This window comes from Cervus canadensis, chromosome 17 (genome assembly GCF_019320065.1).
Source record: "Cervus canadensis isolate Bull #8, Minnesota chromosome 17, ASM1932006v1, whole genome shotgun sequence".
Taxonomy (NCBI): Eukaryota; Metazoa; Chordata; class Mammalia; order Artiodactyla; family Cervidae; genus Cervus; species Cervus canadensis.
In genome coordinates, this window is record NC_057402.1 from 8,604,571 (window position 1) to 8,623,762 (window position 19,192).

The window sequence follows — 19,192 nt, forward strand, 5'->3', positions numbered from 1 at the left end:
AAACATTAAAAACCACTCTGCTGCAATAACTATAAAGCTAACTCAAATGCTGTAAGTTCCTATGATTTGTAAACCAGTTATGTAGCCATACTTTCAAACAGTCAAAGGATGATCAGTCATGGATATGGTATACTGATGACCACTTCAAGTAAAGGAGGAAAGTAAGGAACACTCCAATGAAAAACTACATTAGTTATTTGTTTTCACTAACTGAATGAAATCCAAGGAGGATTTTCACTTTTACAAAAAAAGGCAAAAAGCAAAAACACTGTTCGTTTGTTCTGCAAGCTGTTTCAGAGGTAGCTTGCACCCTGAGTGGCAAGAATGGCACTACTACCAACCTTCTTTACCAAGGAAATATGTACGTTCACTATCAAACTGCTGTTAACTTTTAACTATGTCTGTGAGCCACTATGCTTTATCTCAATTTATTCTGTGCATCTGTTAGCAAGATGCATGTAAGGTAGCTGCTGCTTCATTATATGCCATTTTGGCTTACAAAAGGTTTCATAGGACCCCTCTCTTTTGGATAGCGAGGGAAACCTATATCCTTAAAATGTTCTTATGTCAACTTTTTTAAAAGCTTCACTGCAAATCAAGGAAGCACATAAAGACAATCATTTCTTTCTGTCAGACTGGAGAGGGCTGATGTATATCTGGTAAAATGAAAGACTTATTATAAACATCTAATGTTAGCAATGGTATAAGAAAATCAGCACTCTTATCCATCACAAAGGAGGTGAACTTGGCATATAATTTTTAAAAGCAATCGGGAGTCACCAAAATTTTTTTAAAAGCTATGTCTAGCAATTTCACCTCTAGCAATCTATCTTACACAAATTCACTAGGACACAAGGACTCAGACTGAAGGCCCTGAAACTGGAAGACATATCCTCTTTAATTTACAATACATTTTTAATACATAAAATGTGTACAGTAAAGCACAAATTTCGACTGCTCATAGGGTAGGAATACAATGGATTAGAGAGAGACAGGCCAAATGTGGGCCCAAAATCCTGCAAAGCAACAATGATCTTGAAATGGGCAGTGCCTATTCCAGCATTATCCTTTATAAAGGGACCATGCTTGGTATTTGTAAATAAATACCTCTCTTAACCCCCACAGATTCTGGAATGTGACATTTCTCAGAGGAATAATACAAAAGATACCCAAAGTTGTTCGCTGAACAGTTTACCGTGCACTACGAACTGGAAACCACCTAAATATCCATTAATATGATACAGGACTGACGAATTATGGTACATTCTTACAACTTAAATCTATGCTATATAAAAGAAGGAGGCAGGAGCATGGAAAGAGGCTCACTATGTCAGGTGTTGCAGAGTTTAAGCATGATAACAGTATTTATTGAAACCTCAGGATATTCCAGATAGTGTGGCAAGCACTTTACATTATTCCCAACTGTTTGAATGACTCTATTACCTGTCTCCATTTTACAGATGAAGAAACTAAAGAGAGGAAAGGCTGACCTAAATTCACTGGGTCAGGGTATGACCTCAGGCATCTGACTATAACCGTTAAGCCTCCAGACATCTTTCACAACATACAGTCTTGTATCTTCAAAAATCATTTGTGTATTTCAGCCATCTTGTTGTTCAGTCACTCAGTTGTGTCTGACTCTGCAACCCCATGGACTGCAGCCTGCTAGGCAAGAATAGTGGAATGGGTTGCCATGCCCTTCTCCAGGGGATCTTCCCCACCCAGGGATCTAACCTGGGTCTCCCACATTGAAGGCAGATTCTTTATCATCTGAACCACCTATGTCTATTACATCTATACATGCATAAAAACATACCAAGCAGAATTGACTGGTGGAATAATTTCATCTTGTAACATTTTGTTTTGATTTGTTAAAGCATTTTTAAAGTTGATGAAATCATACAGAAGTTGAAAATCTAATTCTATTCACCATTAAGTTTGTGATGGTAAAGAGGCTAAAACCAACCTCCCCACCCTGAAATCATTCCCCAACAGCAAGAGACACCAAGTAACTGCTCAATTTAAATAATTAGCATTTTGATTATTGGCTCTGTAGTTTATCCTAATCAAACAGTTATTTTAAAGAACTGAAATAAAAACTTTAAGACGGCCTCTTCAGTGTAATGCTCTATGATTAGAAAATTAAGCACAAATCATGATTTACAGCTTTAGAGCACTGGTAAAGCATCCAATGTTATCTATCAAACTTCATTAATCCAACTTTCCTAAAAGCACTTTTCCTCATTTATTTTTCCAGAAAACTAATATTACTAGGCTGCAATTTACTGAATTAGGATCCCAAATATGTATGAGAGACAATACTAAAATCAGGAATACAAAGATAGTCTATCCTCAGTGACAATCTCAAATTTGGTCAGGGATTCAGATCTTTAAACAACAGATGGGTGCAAAGTAAAAGCTTATGATAAATAATACAGAAAGAAAGAATCAAGGCTATGCCAAAGGAAAAGGACAAGGAGGTGTGCACTCTGAACAACTAGAGAACAGGAAAAAAGCAGTCTCAGAAGATAACACACTAACGGAAAGGACAACAAATCACCAATGGTGTTTTCGGAAATGGTTAATATTTAACGACTTTCACCTCAATTTAAACAAAGCTCAAGCTACTGATGAATCCCTGCCTCCTCATATGGGACATTTGGAACTAGAGACCCATCTTATCAACAGGGCCAATTGCCTCAAAATGTAGATACTAGTCAACAAAAAAACACTCATTTCTTGTTAGTTTCAGTCTGAAGTTAAAACTGAAAGCTTAACTTACCTTCCTTGAAAGAAATCAGATAAATCACAATAACACATTATATATCTTTATATATAACCTTTAGTTATAAATTATATAATTTGCTGTTTAAAGCCCTTAACCCTAAACATAATGTGTCCACTCAATCAGGATAAAAGGACACTGAACAAAATAAGAATATGGGATCTCTCTAAAATATCTGAAAGTGCACTAAATATTAATTCTTAACAGAAATAATACAATCTACTCTTTCACAAGAAGTTTAAAATATATTTAAATTTTACTAGTAGCTTAAGAGTCAAGCTTACAGTATTTGCTAAGACATTATTCTAAATGGCTATAACATATCACCTTCAGCCTGTGTAAGAGGTACTAAATATAGTTAGAACCTAACTACAATCTTAAAATATGTAGTCCAGGTGGCTCATCCAGCCAATATTTAGTAAGCAGCAGAGCACCTATGGATGAAGCAATAGTTCACCCTCAGGGGGAACAAATTATGATGAATCCCAAGGTCAAACTTCGGAAATAAACGGTTGATTATACAGAGAAAAGCACTCATTACTCAAATGTAACAAAGGCCAGGTATTTTCCCTTCTTTCCTAAGGGCACTTCTAACTGTCCCTTTGCCGTGTAAAAGGGGCAAGAAGTAAAAACAACAGAAACGGCCAAATCCCAGCATTCCTGCATCAGCATTTCTCAAGCATAAATTGAAAATGAGGGAAATGTAACTAGAGAATCTAAAAAATTTTTAAAGTGTATCAGAAAAAAATATTCAACAACGTATTATATCATAGTAATATACACATTAACTCCAGGATATGCAATTTAGATGCTCCTAATAACCAAAGTGACAGGAACACTATTCTTAAAGAAAAACTTAAAAACTACAAAGACTGTAAAATACAAGAAGCTGGTTTCTGAAATATAGAGGGAATAGAAATTTGAGAGACAATTCTGTAACAGAAGAGGAATAAAGATTTATCTATTTTAAACTTCTACATTTTCTTCTTCCCAAAATTCTTAAGTTTTCAAATCAGAATGCTATAAAATTTTGCAGACCTGCAATCCAAAGATTAAACAAGTATTTTTCAAGAACCTGATCTTGAAAATTAAGAATACTTAAGACACATCAACAGATGCCAATTGAGTTGAGGAAACACCAAACAGGTACACAGGAGATGCTACAGTACTAGGATGAAAATGAAACATGGAACCCAGACTCAGATTTGGCTCCAATCTACAACTTAGCGGGCTTCCCTTGTGGCTCAGCTGGTTAAGAACCTGCCTGCAATGCGGGAGACCTAGGTTCGATCCCTGAACTGGGAAGATCCCCTGGAGAAGGGAACAGCTACCCGCTCCAATATTCTGGCTTGGAGAATTCCACGGACGGCATAGTTGCAAACAGTCAGACACAACTGAGCGACTGTCACATTCGTTCATTCAAGAACTATTATCTCCTGCAATGGGGCTGTTTCATGAGTCAGAAACTGAGACTATACAGTCATTTAAATTTTAGCTGCTGAAGAATCAGGATGATGAACATACCAAATAAAAGACAAGCCTCCTCCACCAGCCAAAAGTGAAAAATAGCTGGGACTCCAACTGGTCTCATTTTGCCTCAAGTGAGCTTTTATAAACTTGCCTACATGCAACTGAAGGTGAAATTTAATTGTAATGTTAACTTTAAGTAGTTCAGTTGCCAAGAAATGTAATATTCTGACGAGTCAAAACATTTTAAAAGATATTTTCAAGCTAGAAGGCTTAAAAAGGGGAGGTGGTGGGGGGCGGTCAGAGAGTAGGAAGTGAACAGGCTTATAAATTTACCCAGATCCAATACTTTCCCTCCCAACTTCTCCATCAAAAAAGCATGAATTGAAAACATGTTTACAGTAAAATATCACAAGGGCTTTCCCATGGCTCAGCGGTAAGGAATCCACCTGCAATGCAGGAGACGCAGGCTTGATTCCTGGGACAGGAAGATCTCTGGAGAAGGGAATTGCTATCCACTCCATTATTCTTGCCTCGGAAATCCCTAGAGGAGCCTGACAGGCTACAGTCCATGGGGTCATAAAGAGTTGACACGACTGAGTGACTGAACAACGACAATCACATTTCAAAACCATAACCAGCATCATTAAGCAGCAAGCAGCTCATTACAAAACCTCTAAATCTTAAAATCTGATAATCAAAATCTCTCAGATGTTACCCTTCTTAAAGGTTATCTAATACACTGCTTTTCATTGACAACAAAAAATGTCTTTTATCAGGTGTGTCCATTCCTCCAGACGTTCAAAACCCACCAGAGATGCCGCACTGACACCACCATTGCAAACAGCAGCCTGGGACAGTTGTCAGCTGTCACTATCCATCAGCAGCTCTCACTCTGGGGTTTTCAGGACTCTTACAACTCAGTAAGACTCAAGTAAGCTCAGGTTTATGTGGATTACGTCTGTCACTGTTTATTGCAGTAGAGATTACAACGGAAGTTTCTTTAAATGCTAATTCATTTAAGTAACAAGAAATCTATCATATGCCAACATAAATGATTTTTTAAAAAACAATTGTTGTCTAAAACAAAAGATTTAGTGAATACAGCACTATTCTACATTTTTGCAAATCTCTTTAATTCTGGTTTAATCAAAAACAGCTGGATTCTCATATCTGCTTCTGCATGCAATCCTAATAAATTGTTTTGGTAGATGCACAGGAAGAAAACCGGGAAATAACACCATTGTAACTGGAAAGGAAGAGTATTTTAACAGTCTTTTCAAATAATTGTGGATATTCTTCTTTAATACTCCACCAAAATGCCCCAAGTGGTAATTTCTTAAAGCCTAGTTACAATATGAAAGCAGAAACCACAGCAAAAAACCCTTTGCATTCTTGTATTAAAATCCACTGGTCCATCCTGCACTTACACCTGCCTTCCAAATGTTGACACATTTTAAAAAACACAGTATTTTTAAAGTGTTCATTAAAATAAAATAAAGTGTTCATTAATATCACCATCAATCAAATCAGAAATTTTTTTTTCAAATCAGAAATATTTTTAATTATTGGGAGGCTGACAAGTTCACAATGGCAGAAACAAGCATTACATAATTTTAAGTTTTGCTTGAAAGCTCAAATTTTATCACTGACTACAAACACTGTCAGTTGTTTTCCTCAAAGACAGACTCCATTTTTCAAGTAAATGCTAAGTCGTCAAGTACGAACACCATGGTTCATTACTTGTTCTTTCAGGTAAAAACAGAACTCCATGAGAAAAGCACTAGCTTAGCTCACAAATCAACCAGGTGAGCTCTTCACAAAACCACCATCCTTCTTTTTAGCAGTTTTATGTGTACTTTCCATTTTATCACAACATATTTAAAAGACAACCTCAAAGGTCAAGAGTCTTAGTAAAATTAACACTTTTACTGTTTCATCAAGGACTTTTTTTTCAAACTGTGTGTCTGTGTGCATATGTGTAGTGAAATAACATAAAGACAACTAGAAGTATATGGCACCTCTGCCTTGATTCTTCCTAAAGCACAAGCTTCATTACCCACCATTCCTTTTATCCCACTGGTGCAAATATCAACACACTAACAAAAACATAACATCTCAACACTGTGAATAGTTTGGATTTTACGTACTAAGGATAAAAGACCCCCAACGTCCAGACTTCTACAGGACACACTCTGAAAACCACTGCTACACAATATTACTATCCACCAAAAGGTCCCGGTTCTACCTCTTATCGCTACATGAAAGTACTCCAATCCCCCTTTTGTGACAACCCCAAGTATTTCGAAGAAAAGCTATTGTCTCCCACCAACTCTTGCTAAATATCTCTTCCAATAATGTCCTACAAATGTGGCATGAGTGTTAAATCATTGATAATGTTTATTCCCCTTGAAGTCTTTTCATTACCAGTGATAGCCAGAAGTGAGCTGGAAAAAAAAAAAGATCTGACCAGCACAGAATAAGGCAGAAATTGGAATATAGTTCCCATACAGGTATTATACTTTATATTAATGCAGTGGCTCTCAACAATATTTTGGCCCCCAGGGTACACCTGGCAATATTTGGACACATTTTTGGTTGTCATTACCAGAATACGGGGAGTGGGAATCCTAAAACCTAGTAGAGGTCAGGGATGTTGACCCTAAAATACACATGACAGAATTATCGGCCTAAAATATCAATAGTACCAAGATGAGAAATCCTGTATTAATTGATCTGAAGACTATCAAAAATCTTGGAAACTTCATCACCATGGCTCTTAAACCACGTCAGCTTTTCAAAATTATACGTGCAATTAGATACGCTTTGGGACAATATATGGGAGACTTGTTCACAATGTTTTCTAATGATTTTCTAATGACCTAACTTCAATAATCTGTTTTAATTCCATCCATTCTGACAACTCATCTATGGTCTATACCTTAACCCCACCCCCCACACAATTTTAACAGCCATACTGAACATGTAACTGGAAGTCAAACACAATACAGTTTGAAAATCACAATTCAAAACATGAAATAAAATTAATGACACCAGAACATGAAAAACAAAGAAAGCAAATTAATGGGGGGCAGGGAGCCTAATTAACTTGTCTGTCTTTGGCCTTTCCAGTTTATTTCAAAAGGTCTACAGTACACTTAGGGTTAAAAATAAAAGAGGGACAGCTAATGAATATCTGTCCACATTTCAAGAAACACACTAGAAAGGCAATATCTATGTGTGGGAATCTGCTGCCTTCACTGTATCTCCCATTTTAAACATTTGAACTAACTTTCGAAGAATCTGAAGCACTTAGGTCTTTAAAAGAAATGTATACTTCCCTTCCCCAATGTTGGGAAAAAGTAGGTATAAAAGAACTGTCAATTTCTAAAAGACATAAATTATTTCTTCATTAAACCACTTTAAGAATACATTTCGTATTACTGATCAATGTTTAATACTGACATGATGGATTATCAGAAACAGAAGTCCTTTTTCAAAAAACAGCAGTAAAATGTGAGCTAACAGAGTCGTTGACTTTAATAGCTGCTGAATTGAAAAATGCCACAAAAATCCTGCTAAGACTCGGTTCTCCTAGTAACCCTTTTTATCGTTCCATAAAAGGAAGAATCAATTAACAGGGACCTTAAAGATTACAAGACTTTAGGTCTACATATTTAATTAAAACTAACAAATATTCTCATTACGGAAATAATATGCTGATAGGCCTCTTAACAAAATGACTCGAGTGGGTGAGAAGGAGCATGAAATTCTTTTCTAAAATATCGTGTAAGTACAACAGGTGTGTTTAATGCCCGTTTCAAAGTTACAGACTCACCTGTAAAGACAGACACACACGTATACGTACATAAATAAAACTGTAAAACTATAATCACATATATTTGCAGAAGTTGATTTGAAAACAAAAAAAGCAAAAAAACACCTGAGGCGCTACAGTAGGTGTCAGAAACCCCAAAATTTCTCTTCTACGTTGAAACAAAACTTCAAGGGTCAATTACATGCTTGGGGGCTATAACGAAGAGAACTCCTCAGCCCTTCGTTTCTTACCCTTGAATCTTCAAAAATGGAAGAAATGCAGTCTCACTATTTAGGCCTCTGCACTGCTGTGTATATACGCAGGGAAAAAAGGCTGTAATCTTTCCAACAACAATGAGTTCTCAAATTACCTCCCATTCTTTCAAAAAGAAAACTTAAAAAAAAAAACAAAAACACCAAAACTCTACAAGGGCAAGAAAGTAAAAGATGTAAGCCTAGTGGGATTAAATGCCGAAGACGAACTACAGTAAGAAAAAGTCTACCATCAGAAAAACAAAAAAAGTTAATACTGCAGATGGAGAGAGACGGAAGCAGGAAGAACTCCGGCGACCCTATCAAAACAAAACCGGGAAAGCAATACGTAACGCAACGCCTTTCGATAGGGGCGCCCGGCAAAATGCCCCTTTTCTGGGGACTGAAAAGACTGAAGGGGATTGGGGCGCGGGTGAAGGGGATAGGGGTTTCAAACAGCGGGGCTCGACGCTCAAAACTGGGTTTTGGTTTTTTTCTGACTCGTGTTCATGCAAGCTAGGACGTGGAAGTGGGTTAACACTGGCGGACGACGTGGGCCAACTTGGAAACGGTGAGGAGACGTAGGCCGGGAACAGAAGCAGCGGAATAAGCCCGCCAGGCGCCGGGGTGGGGGCGGGAGGCCAAGCCCGAACCCCGAGGGCAGACCCCGCGAGGAGCAGGGCCTTCCGCCCGGGCCGCTGGCCACCGGGTTGTTGTTTTCTGTTTGTTTTTCTCGCCTCCTTTCTATTATCGGACCAGGCGCGAGAAGTCGAGCTAAGAGGTTCCTCCGGCCCTTTCCGGAAGGGGAAGGCCCCCGGCCCGACAGCCGCCAAAGCCAAGAAAGGTGGGGTGGGGGGAAAGCGGGAACGGAGCACAAGGGGGAAGTGAGGCGGAGAGCGGGAGAGAGGAAACAGGAAGAGCCCCAGTCCTGCCGGCCTCCCCCGCGGGGCGAGGGCCCGGCTCCTGCGACCCCTCCCCCTCGCCCGACGCCCCCCAAGGCCCCGTCGGCATGCGAGAGAAAACAGAATACAAATCACTTACAACGGCATCGTCTCCTGCGCCGGCACCGCCCAGTCACTTCCCCCCCGCAACCGCCGCCGCTGCCGCCCTGGGCATGATCCACTGAGGCGGGAGGGAGGGGGCGGGGGCCTGCCTTAGCCCTGGGTCCTACCCCACTCCCGCACCCGCTCCCGCCGCTTTAAGCGCTTCTCCTCCTTCCCCTTCGTCCTAACATGGCGCCCGAGCGCTACCACAGCAACGTTCTAGAACCGGTGACGTCGTCACGCACGCCGGGCGCGCGCCTGCGCGAAGCAGCCGCTCGGCGCCGCGAAGCCTCACGGGAAGGGTAGTTCAATAGCCCGCTGGCGCCCCGGCGACTTCCGGCTGGCGCCCCAGCAACTTCCGCCCCGATCCCGTCCACCTTCCGCGGCTGCAGTCTAGGTGCGGGACCGGGTGAGAAAAGTGAAGGGTTCTTTCTCTGAGCAGCGGAGGGGGCGGGTGTCTCCTTTTGTCGAGCCGGTCTGGTCGCCGATGCGGCCCGGACTGCGCGTGGCAGGGCCCGGAGAGGGGCGTCGCTTCCGGTGCATTGTGAGGTCGCGCAGGTCTCGCCGCCCGAGGTCGCGCTGCTCCTCGGACTGGTCGGTGGAGGGGCTTGGAGGGGCCCGAGGCGCCCGCGCGGGCCCACTACCCGCCCCGAGTCAGTCCAGCGCGGGGCTCGGCACGGTGTCACTGAATTGTAACAAGTCACTCAGCCTCCCCTTACTTTTCTGGAGAGTGAGTGTCTGCCTGCTTCCCGGGGGACTGGCGCCTGTTGAATGCGATAATGCAAAAGGGGTGCTTTGCACAGCCAGCAACAGACAGCGGCCCAACTAGGACTTGCTAGACTGAGTTTAACTCAGCGTGCGGCCTTGGAGTTGTTCTGCCCACTAATGTGTACGCAGGCGCTCGAGAAATAACTGTTGAGTGAATAGAAATTTGAAGGCTAGGACTGATGACCGCGGCTTCGGGAACACGAGCTCATTTTTCTCTCTTTTTTTTTTTTTTTTTGACAACTGGGGCCCTGGAACTCACTAATAAAGCTGTCACTCAGTAGAAACGTAGGTGGCCGTAACCCTTGGAATGTTAGCAAAGGCCTTTTCGCCTCCGGTTTCCCCAAGGCTGTGTTTTTTTCAACCCATTTTGTCCCAAAGCGTTCACTCCGAACCTCCAGCCAAAGTTTAAGAAAGAATGCCCCAGACTGACTAAACTCTGATTCTCCTTCTTTCGAATTTAGAACACATTCCAGAGGGTCACACAGAGCTTAATGGGGGGCGGGGGAGCAGTCAAATAGAGGAAATTAAAGTTCTAAAGAGCAGTCAAATAGGAAAAATTAAGGTTCTAAATTCTTTAAACATGTTAATATGCCCTTGTAAATTCTCAGGAAGTCGAACCAAAGATTTCCCTTTTTTCCACCAAACGTTTAGTGGGACTGGAAAACCATAAGGGTCTGAAACCCACATTGTCCAGTAGGGTAGCTGTTTGTCACAGGTGGCTTGCGAACATGTGAAATGAGGCTAGTCCGTTTAAGATGTGATGTAAGTACAAATCACATGTGATGTCAGAGATACTAGTATGAACAGAAGCATGTGAAATACCTCACTGACAGTTTTTTATATCTTGATTTAAATACAATGCATTAAAAATAAGAAAATTCCAACTGTTTCTTTTTTACTTTTTTAAATGTGACTACTAGGAACTTTCCTGGTGGTCCAGTGGCTGAGACTGCTCACAATGCAAGAGGGCCTGGGTTCCACCCCTGGTCAGGGAACTAGACCCCACATGCCTCAACTAAAGAGTTTGCATGAGGCAAGTGACAACTAAAGAGCCTGCTTGTGCAACTAAGCTCCAATGCAGCCAAATAAACATCTTTTTAAAAACTGTGACTGCTACAAAAATATAAATTATATATGTGGCCCTCAATTGTACCAAATAGCAGTGGTCTGGAGACAGACTTGTGTTTTATTACATTTCTACTTGTTATCCCTTAGCTCTTGTGGCTTTAGTTAGGGGCCCAAGTAATAGACTTGTCTGTAAATTTTTTGAAAAATCTAAGCTCCAGTGAAATTAATAACATGTTTATAAGTTGCTCATAAAAATGGGCACTCATGATGGGTCAAATATTGACCCACTTACCTTACATTCTGGGTGAGTAGGAGCAGATGAACACATGAACTTATAAGGGAATTATAGTTCATAATAAGAACCAAGAATAAGAATAAATCAGATGATAGAAGTATGGGACAGTTCAACTTTAGATACTGTGGTCAAACAGCCTTTCAGAAGAGCCAGCTGTTGACTTGAAAAAGGTTCACACCGTGAGAGTTAAGTTTTTTTGGGGGCCAAATGAGGACTGCAGCCCAGGAGACAGCACCTCAGATAGTTTGGAGAAACTGTTCCAAAGAGGTAATGCGGGAAGGTCAGTACATGTGATTTTGGTGAAGGAGGAGTTTACACAATCAAGCGCTTAATCTTATAAAAGGTTTTCTGTTAGTCAGGAGGAGCTGATGTCACCATGAAGGGATTTAGTACTTTTCTAGATATGAGGAGATGCAAGGATTGGGATCATGAAATCAGTTCCTGAAAATAACTCTGTACAGACCTGTTCCACCACTTTCCCTGGAGCACAAAATGCCTCATTCTCCACCCTGAATTCCCTTCAGACCCTGTTGGAGGTCAAGAACTGCAGCAGCAAAGGGTTCAATCCTGCAGAGGCAGTTGGCAAGGGCCAATTTGTGGTTGACACAATCTTTGATCTGAGACCTGTAGCCTTTCTGAAAGATTTGGATCTTTTTGTGAATGGGGAAGCCTTTGGAAGTTATAAAATGAGAATGAGATTGTTGTTCAGTTGCCAGGTCATTTCCAACCCTTTGTGACCCTATGGACTGCAGCACAGCAGGCTCCCCTGTCCCTCACTGTTTCCCAGTTTGCTCAAAGTCATTTCCATTAAGCGAGAGATGACATCTAACCATCTCACCCTGTGCCACCTTTTGCCCCGTCTTTCCCGGCATCGGGGGTCTTTTCCAATTAATCCAGCTTGAGAGAGATTTAGGCATTGTGGTTAATCCTGGTTTAGAGGTAGGAGGGCAGGGAGAAAACAAAGATGATTATGAAGGTTCTAGGAAGGGGACAGAATGAATGAAACAGGAAACGAGGATAACTGAGCTAGGAGGTGAGATTGTGAGAATGGTTTGATATGGGTTGATTTTGAAGTGCCTTTGGGACCTTCAGAAAAGTCTGAGGCTATTGAAAACACTCCAGGAATTGAGATGTAAGGGCTGGAGACAGAGATTATAAACTCTGAAAGCAACTGATGGTGTCTTGGAATCCTGATTCAGTTCTGGAAGGCTTTGCCTCACCGGGTCACTACAATCTAATCCGACTCATATTTCACAAGTGAGTAATGAACTAGGTGGTCACAAATCGTCAGTTAAGTCAGTTAAGGATGTAGTTTGAGCCATGGAAAGGGGAGAGGGAGATAAAGCCAATTATCAGTGTTTTGGTTAAGACAATATCTGTATAGTGTTAGCCTTGCCTTGCATGTCCTTGGAGCTCCAGCCAACTACCTCCAGCTGCTGCCGACACTGCCTTATGGCGGCAGCCTGCCCCACAGCCTGCTTTCTACCAGCTGCTAAGAAAGAGGGGAGATGTTTTTCTACCTGTATCTTAAGTATCATTCAGATTGCATTTTCCACACAGTGTCCTGGTGGGAAGATTCCCAGACTGGTCCTCTTAGGTACATAGTGCATGCAAATAAAAAAATGCAGAGGAATTTTTTAATATATTTATTTATTTAATTGGCGGTCCTAGTGGTAAAGAACTAGCCTGCCGATGCAGGAGACTTAAGAGATGTGGGTTTGATCCCTGGGTTAGGAAGATTCCCCTGGAGAAGAAAATGGCAACCCACTCCAGCATGCTTGTCTGGAGAATCCCGTGGACAGCGGGGCCTTGCAAGCTACAGTCTGTAGAGTTGCAAAGAGTAGGAGTCTCAGCCATTGGACCATCAGGTAAGTCCCATGGACAGGAAATACTTTTGAACTTCTTCACCTATTGAAGATGACCTAGTTTGTGTTTCTGTTACTTAGGAGGTGATCATTGGAGACACTATGTGATACAGAGATTTTTTAATCCAAATAATAAACCATAATGACTCATTTGGCTACTACTGGTGTATACTTTTTGAAATTTCCATCAAAAGGCAGATTTATGAGTCACTAAAGTCAAAATAATAACAAACATGTCCATCTAATATTGCTGTACTCCTGAGCTATCTTTTCATTAAATTCTCACTCCCATTTTAGATGCTGATGTTTTGAAGAATGTGTCTTCTGTCATTGGCATGAAAGGAAGGACTTGCAGGAAAGAGAGAGGATGGTCACATCACAGGTCTTATCTGAGTCCCTCGGCTGCGAAGCGTGGGTTCTTGGCTTCGAGCAGGAAAGAGTTCAAGAGTAAGCCACAGTAAAGTGAAAACAGGTCTATCCAGGCCATAGATAGAGTGTGGGCCATGTCAGGAGACAAGAGTGGCAGAGAGTAAGGGGGTTGTCAGTTTTTGTAGGGGTGGGTAACTTCCTAGGCTAATGAGTAGGAGACGTGTTCTAGCTACTGGGGGGAACGGGTGAGGATTTTCAGGAGCTGGGCCACCGCCCACTTTTTGACCTTCTGTGGTTGTCCTTGGAAAGTCATGGCACCTAGGGCATGTCATTTAGCATGGTGACGTGTTACAGTGAACACATACTGAGGCTCAAACTCAAGTGGAAGTCTACTCTTCTGCCTTCTCAGACCTGAAGTGAAGTCGCTCAGTAGTGTCGGACTCTTTGCGACCCTGTGGACTGTAGCCTACCAGGCTCCTCCGCCCATGGGATTCTCCAAGCAAGAGTACTAGAGTGGGTTGCCATTTCCTTCTCCAGGGGATCTTCCCTACCCAGGGATCGAATCCAGGTCTCCCGCATTGTAGGCAAACGCTTTGATCTGAGCCCCTAGGGAAGTCTTGGACGTAGTTGATTCTAATCAGTTTATGTTGTGGGCTATGTCATAGGTCATTCTTTTAAAAGTTTGGCCCTGCCCGCTTCCTGTCTCAAAATTGCAGTAGCACTTTAATTAGAACTAGCCCAAACCTGTGCTTCCTGTAGTCTCTGCCTCTCTCTCAATAGCTCAGTCATCCTTCGGGCTCAAAACAACTCAGTGTCCTTGATTCCTTCCTTTTCCTCACTGCCCATACCCAATCCATCCTCAAGCCCTACTGCTTCCTCCTCTCAAGTCCACCTGACATCCAGACTCTTCTCCCCAGCTCCTCTGCCATCACCCTAATCCCTGGTGGTATAGTGGACAAGAATTCGCCTGCCAGTGCAGGGGACGTGGATTCAATCCCTGCTTCGGGAAGACTCCCCATGTCGCGGGGCAACTGAAGCTTGTGCAGCGCAGCCACTGAGGCTGCATGCTGCAACTGCTGAAATCCGTGTCCCTAGAGCCTGTGGTCCACAGCAGGAGAAGCCACTGCTATAGGACGCCCTTAGGCCACAACTGGAGAGCAGCCCCTCCCTGCTGCAACTAGAGAAAAGCCCTCACAGCTAGAGAGACCCAGCACTGTCAAAAAAGAAAGAAAGCAGGTGTGCTTAACCCCAAAGCCAAACAGGCTTCCTTAGCAACAAAACCAGGCTGCAGAAGCACCGAGACATGCCCTGGAACAAGAAGACAGTGGTGGCAGGAGCCCCACATCCTCCCCATTGAGCTCAGAAAGTTAATGATCCCTAAGATATACTCTCTGCACACATGAAAACAATAACTTGTAGACCTAGCTTGACCATGTAGGAACAACAACAACAAAAAACCTTCCCTGCCCATCCTGGAGGATGTTGACTAAAAAAGATGTACAACTTGAGAGTTGAGAGTTAAGTTTTATTTGGGACAAAATGAGGAGTGCAGCCCAGGAGGCAGCATCTCAGACAGCTCTGAGACTGCTCGAAAGACTGCAGTGGGGGAAGACCAATATATAAGGATTTGGTAAAGGGGGAGTTTAATACCATGAAGCACTGAATTTACAAAAGTTTTTTTTTTTTGTTAGTCATGAGGATCTGATGTCCCCATGAAGGGATTTAGTGCTTCTCTAGATACGAGGAGACTGAGATCATAAAATCTGTTCCGAAAAACATCCAACTATCTAAAGACCTGTCCCACCAGATTCCCTGGAGCACCAAGTGCCTCACTCCACCCTGACCTCCCTCAGGGGTTGTTAAAGATCAACAGCTATAGCAGCATGGGGTTCAGTCTCCGTAGAGGCAGATGGGAAATGCCTTTGTTGTTCAGCCTGACAATGCTCTTAGTAAGTGCCAATTTGTAGTTGACCAGGAGGAACGAATGATGGAAGCATGACGTCTACTCAAGAATGACGAAAGTTCCATGATCACGTTGACAATGCTCTCTTTCATCTCTAAAGATAATTTATAACCAGTGTCTCAAGGTTGAAAATCTTCAGCCCTTGTAGTTCTGTTCTACAACTGGCTTTTTTTTTTTTTTTTTGGCCAACTGTCAAAAAAAAAGAAAAGTTTCTCTTCCTCTTCCCACTTTTCCGTTGATTAGAAAAGTGTAGCCCACTGTAGAGATTGCTGGGGTGCAGCAATCTCTCGCCTGCCTGCTTGTAAGCCTCACATGTGTCCCGTTCTAACAAACCACTTCTTAGCCATCACTCTGCCTTTCGCCGAGTTCTTTCTGCACTGAGACATAAAGGACTATGGTACTGGAGCTCTTCAGAGCCCCCTGAAATGCCACCCGATGGTTTCAGTATGATGCGCCGATGAACTGAATGTGGGGTAAGGGAATAAGAAAAGAGCCAAGGATGCCTCACAGCTTAGGGCCTGAGTGGCTGGAAGGATGGAGTTGCTAATACCTGTCATGGAAAACTGGGAGCGGCAGGCAAGGGCAAGGAAGAGAGCCATCAGGAGCCGGATGGGCCTTGCTAGAGCCCGAGGGGACTGTTCAGCATTCAGGTCTGGGGCGAGCTTTTCAAGGGGGAACTGACAAAATTTGACATGATGGGAGAGGCTGAGTAAGATGAGGCCTAAGCACCCACAGGTTTGAGAATGTGGACATCAGTGGTGACCTGGCTCTGACCAGGACTGGGACTGGAGGACTGGGTCCATGCGCCAGCAAGGGTTTTTTTTTTTTTAATTGGAATTGATTTTTTTTTAATGGAAGGATAATTGCTTTACAATGTTGTGTTGGTTTCAGCCACACAATAGTGTGAATCAGCCATAAGTATACATGGGCTCCCCCCCTCCTTGTGCCTCCCTCCCACCACTCACCCCATCCCACCCCTCTGGGCTGTTGCAAAGCACTGGGTTGAGCTCCCTGAAACATACAGCAAATTGCTACTGGCTATATCTGTTTGACATATAGCAATGTATATGTTTCAGTGCTACTCAGGTCATCCCACCCTCTCCTTTGCTGTGCCCACAAGTCCGTTCTCTACATCTGCATCTCTATTCCTGCCCTGCAAACAGGCTCATCAATACTATTTTTCTAGATTCCATACATATGCATTAACGTACAATGTTTGTTTTCCACACTTACTTCACACTGTATAATAGGTTCTAGGTTCATCCATTTCACCAGAACTGACTCAAATGCATTCCTTTTTATGGCTAAGTAACATTCCATTGTATATATGTACCACAGCTTCTTTATCCATTCATCTGTTGATGGATACCTGGGTTACTTCCATGTCCTAGCTAGTGTAAACAGTGCTGCAGTGAACACTGGGGTGCGTGTGTCTTTTTTAATTACGTTTTTTTGGGTATTAGGGTATATGCCCAGTAGTGGAACTGCTGGCTCATATGATAGCTTTATTCCTAGTTTCTGAATTAAGTTTTTGTCTTATTTTGACGTGTGGGAGTTAGCACAAAAAGTTTGAAGGGAGGAGTAAAAACCCAGAGGAGAGGGAAAAATCAAGCTGTGAGAAAGAAGGGACAGTTACAGGAGCAGAATCAGCTTATGTGAGAAGAGATGGGATTCAGGGCACAGGTTAATCTTCGGTGGGAGCACAGACACTTCTCTGCAGAAGGGAAGGCAGAGGTGAGTTTCTAATAGGAGGGTAGAGAAAGCCCACTTCTGATTGCTTGGGTTTTCTCTGTGAACTCAGAAGCAAGGTCACAAAATGTAACCATCCTGAAGGCATGAAAAGGTAATGATCATAAAGACCAAAGATTTTAGGACTTCCCTGGATAAGGACTTCCAAGTGGATAAGAATCAGCCTGCCAATGCAGGGTACACGAGTTCTATCCCTGGTTTGGGAAGATTCTACATGTTGAAGAGCAGCTAAACCCGAGTGCCACACCTACCTAGGCCTGAGCTCTAGAGCCAGTGCTCCTTAGTGAGTGAAGCCACTACAGTGAGAACCCTGTGTACCTCGACAAGAGAGTAGCCCCTGCTCACCACAGTTAGAGAAAGCCCTCGCAGCAAAGAAGACGAGCACAGTCAAAGACAAATAATAAGTTATAAAAAATAAAGGCCAGGGATTATGTTTTCTCTTTCAGTTCGGTTCAGTTTCTCAGTCGTGTCCGACTCTTTGCGACTCCATGAACTGCAGCATGCCTGGCCTCCCTGTCCAACACCAACTCCCAGAGTTTACTCAAACACATCCATTGGATTGGTGATGCCATCCAACCATCTCATCCTGTGTCATCCCCTTCTCCTCCCACCTTCAATCTTTCCCAGCATCAGGGTCTTTTCAAATGAGTCAGTCTCTTTGCATCAGGTAGCCAAAGTATTGGCGTCCTTCCAATGAATACTCAAAACTGATTTCCTTTAGGATGAACTGGTTGGATCTTCTTGCAGTCCAAGGGACTCTCAAGAGTCTTCTCCAACACCACAGTTCAAAATCATCAATTCTTTGGCACTCAGCTTTCTTTATAGTCCAACTCTCACATCCGTACATGACTACTGGAAAAACGATAGCCTTGACTAGACGGATCTTTGTTGGCAAAGTAATGTCTCTGCTTTTTAATATGCTGTCTAGGTTGGTCATAACTTTTCTTCCAAGGAGTAAGCGTCTTTTAATTTCATGGCTGCAGTCACCATCTGCAGTGATTTTGGAGCCCAAAAAAATAGTCAGCCACTGTTTCCACTGTTTCCCCATCTATTTGCCATGAAGTGATGGAACCGGATCCATGATCTTAGTTTTCTGAATGTTGAGCTTTAAGCCAACTTTTTCACTGTCCTCTTTCACTTTCATCAAGACACTCTTTAGTTCTTCAATTTCTGCCATAAGGGTGGTGTCATCTGCATATCTGAGATTATTGATATTTCTCCCGGCAATCTTGATTCCAGCTTGTGCTTCATCCAGTCCAGCATTACTCATGATGTACTTTGCATCTAAGTTAAATAGGCACGGTGACAAGAGAAAACATACAGTCTTGACATACTCCTTTTCCTTTTTGGAACTAGTCTGTTGTTCCATGTCCAGTTTGAACTGTTGCTTCCTGACCTGCATACAGATTTCTCAAGAGGCAGGTCAGGATGTCTGGTATTCCCCTCTCTTTCAGAGTTTTCCATAGTTTGTGGTGATTCATACAGTCAAAGGCTTTGTCATAGTCAATAAAGCAGAAATAGATGTTTTTCTGGAGCTCTCTTGCTTTTTCGATAATCCAATGGATGTTGGCAATTTGCTCTCTGGTTCCTCTGCCTTTTCTAAAATCAGCTTGAATATCTGGAAGTTCACAGTTTATGTATTGCTGAAGCCTGGCTTGGAGAATTTTGAGTGTTACTTTATTAGCCTGTGCTGCTGCTACTAAGTCACTTCAGTCATGGCCAACTCTGTGTGACCGTATGGACAGCAGCCCC

General features: G+C 42.6%; 1 protein-coding gene across 6 annotated transcripts in view; it reads right to left on the reverse strand.

Moving 5' to 3' along the window:
* Nucleotides 1-9,649, reverse strand: part of PAPOLA (poly(A) polymerase alpha) — a 53,206-nt gene extending 43,557 nt beyond the window's left edge. For 3 of the 6 annotated variants that reach the window (XM_043434668.1, XM_043434666.1, XM_043434664.1), the window contains exon 1: nt 9,362-9,649. In XM_043434668.1, coding sequence (XP_043290603.1) covers nt 9,362-9,369 — 8 coding nt within the window. In that variant the 5' untranslated portion in view covers nt 9,370-9,649. The remainder of the gene's footprint in view (nt 1-9,361) is intronic. The other 3 variants (XM_043434667.1, XM_043434665.1, XM_043434663.1) reach the window with 1 other exon arrangement.
* Nucleotides 9,650-19,192: the final 9,543 nt, after the last annotated feature.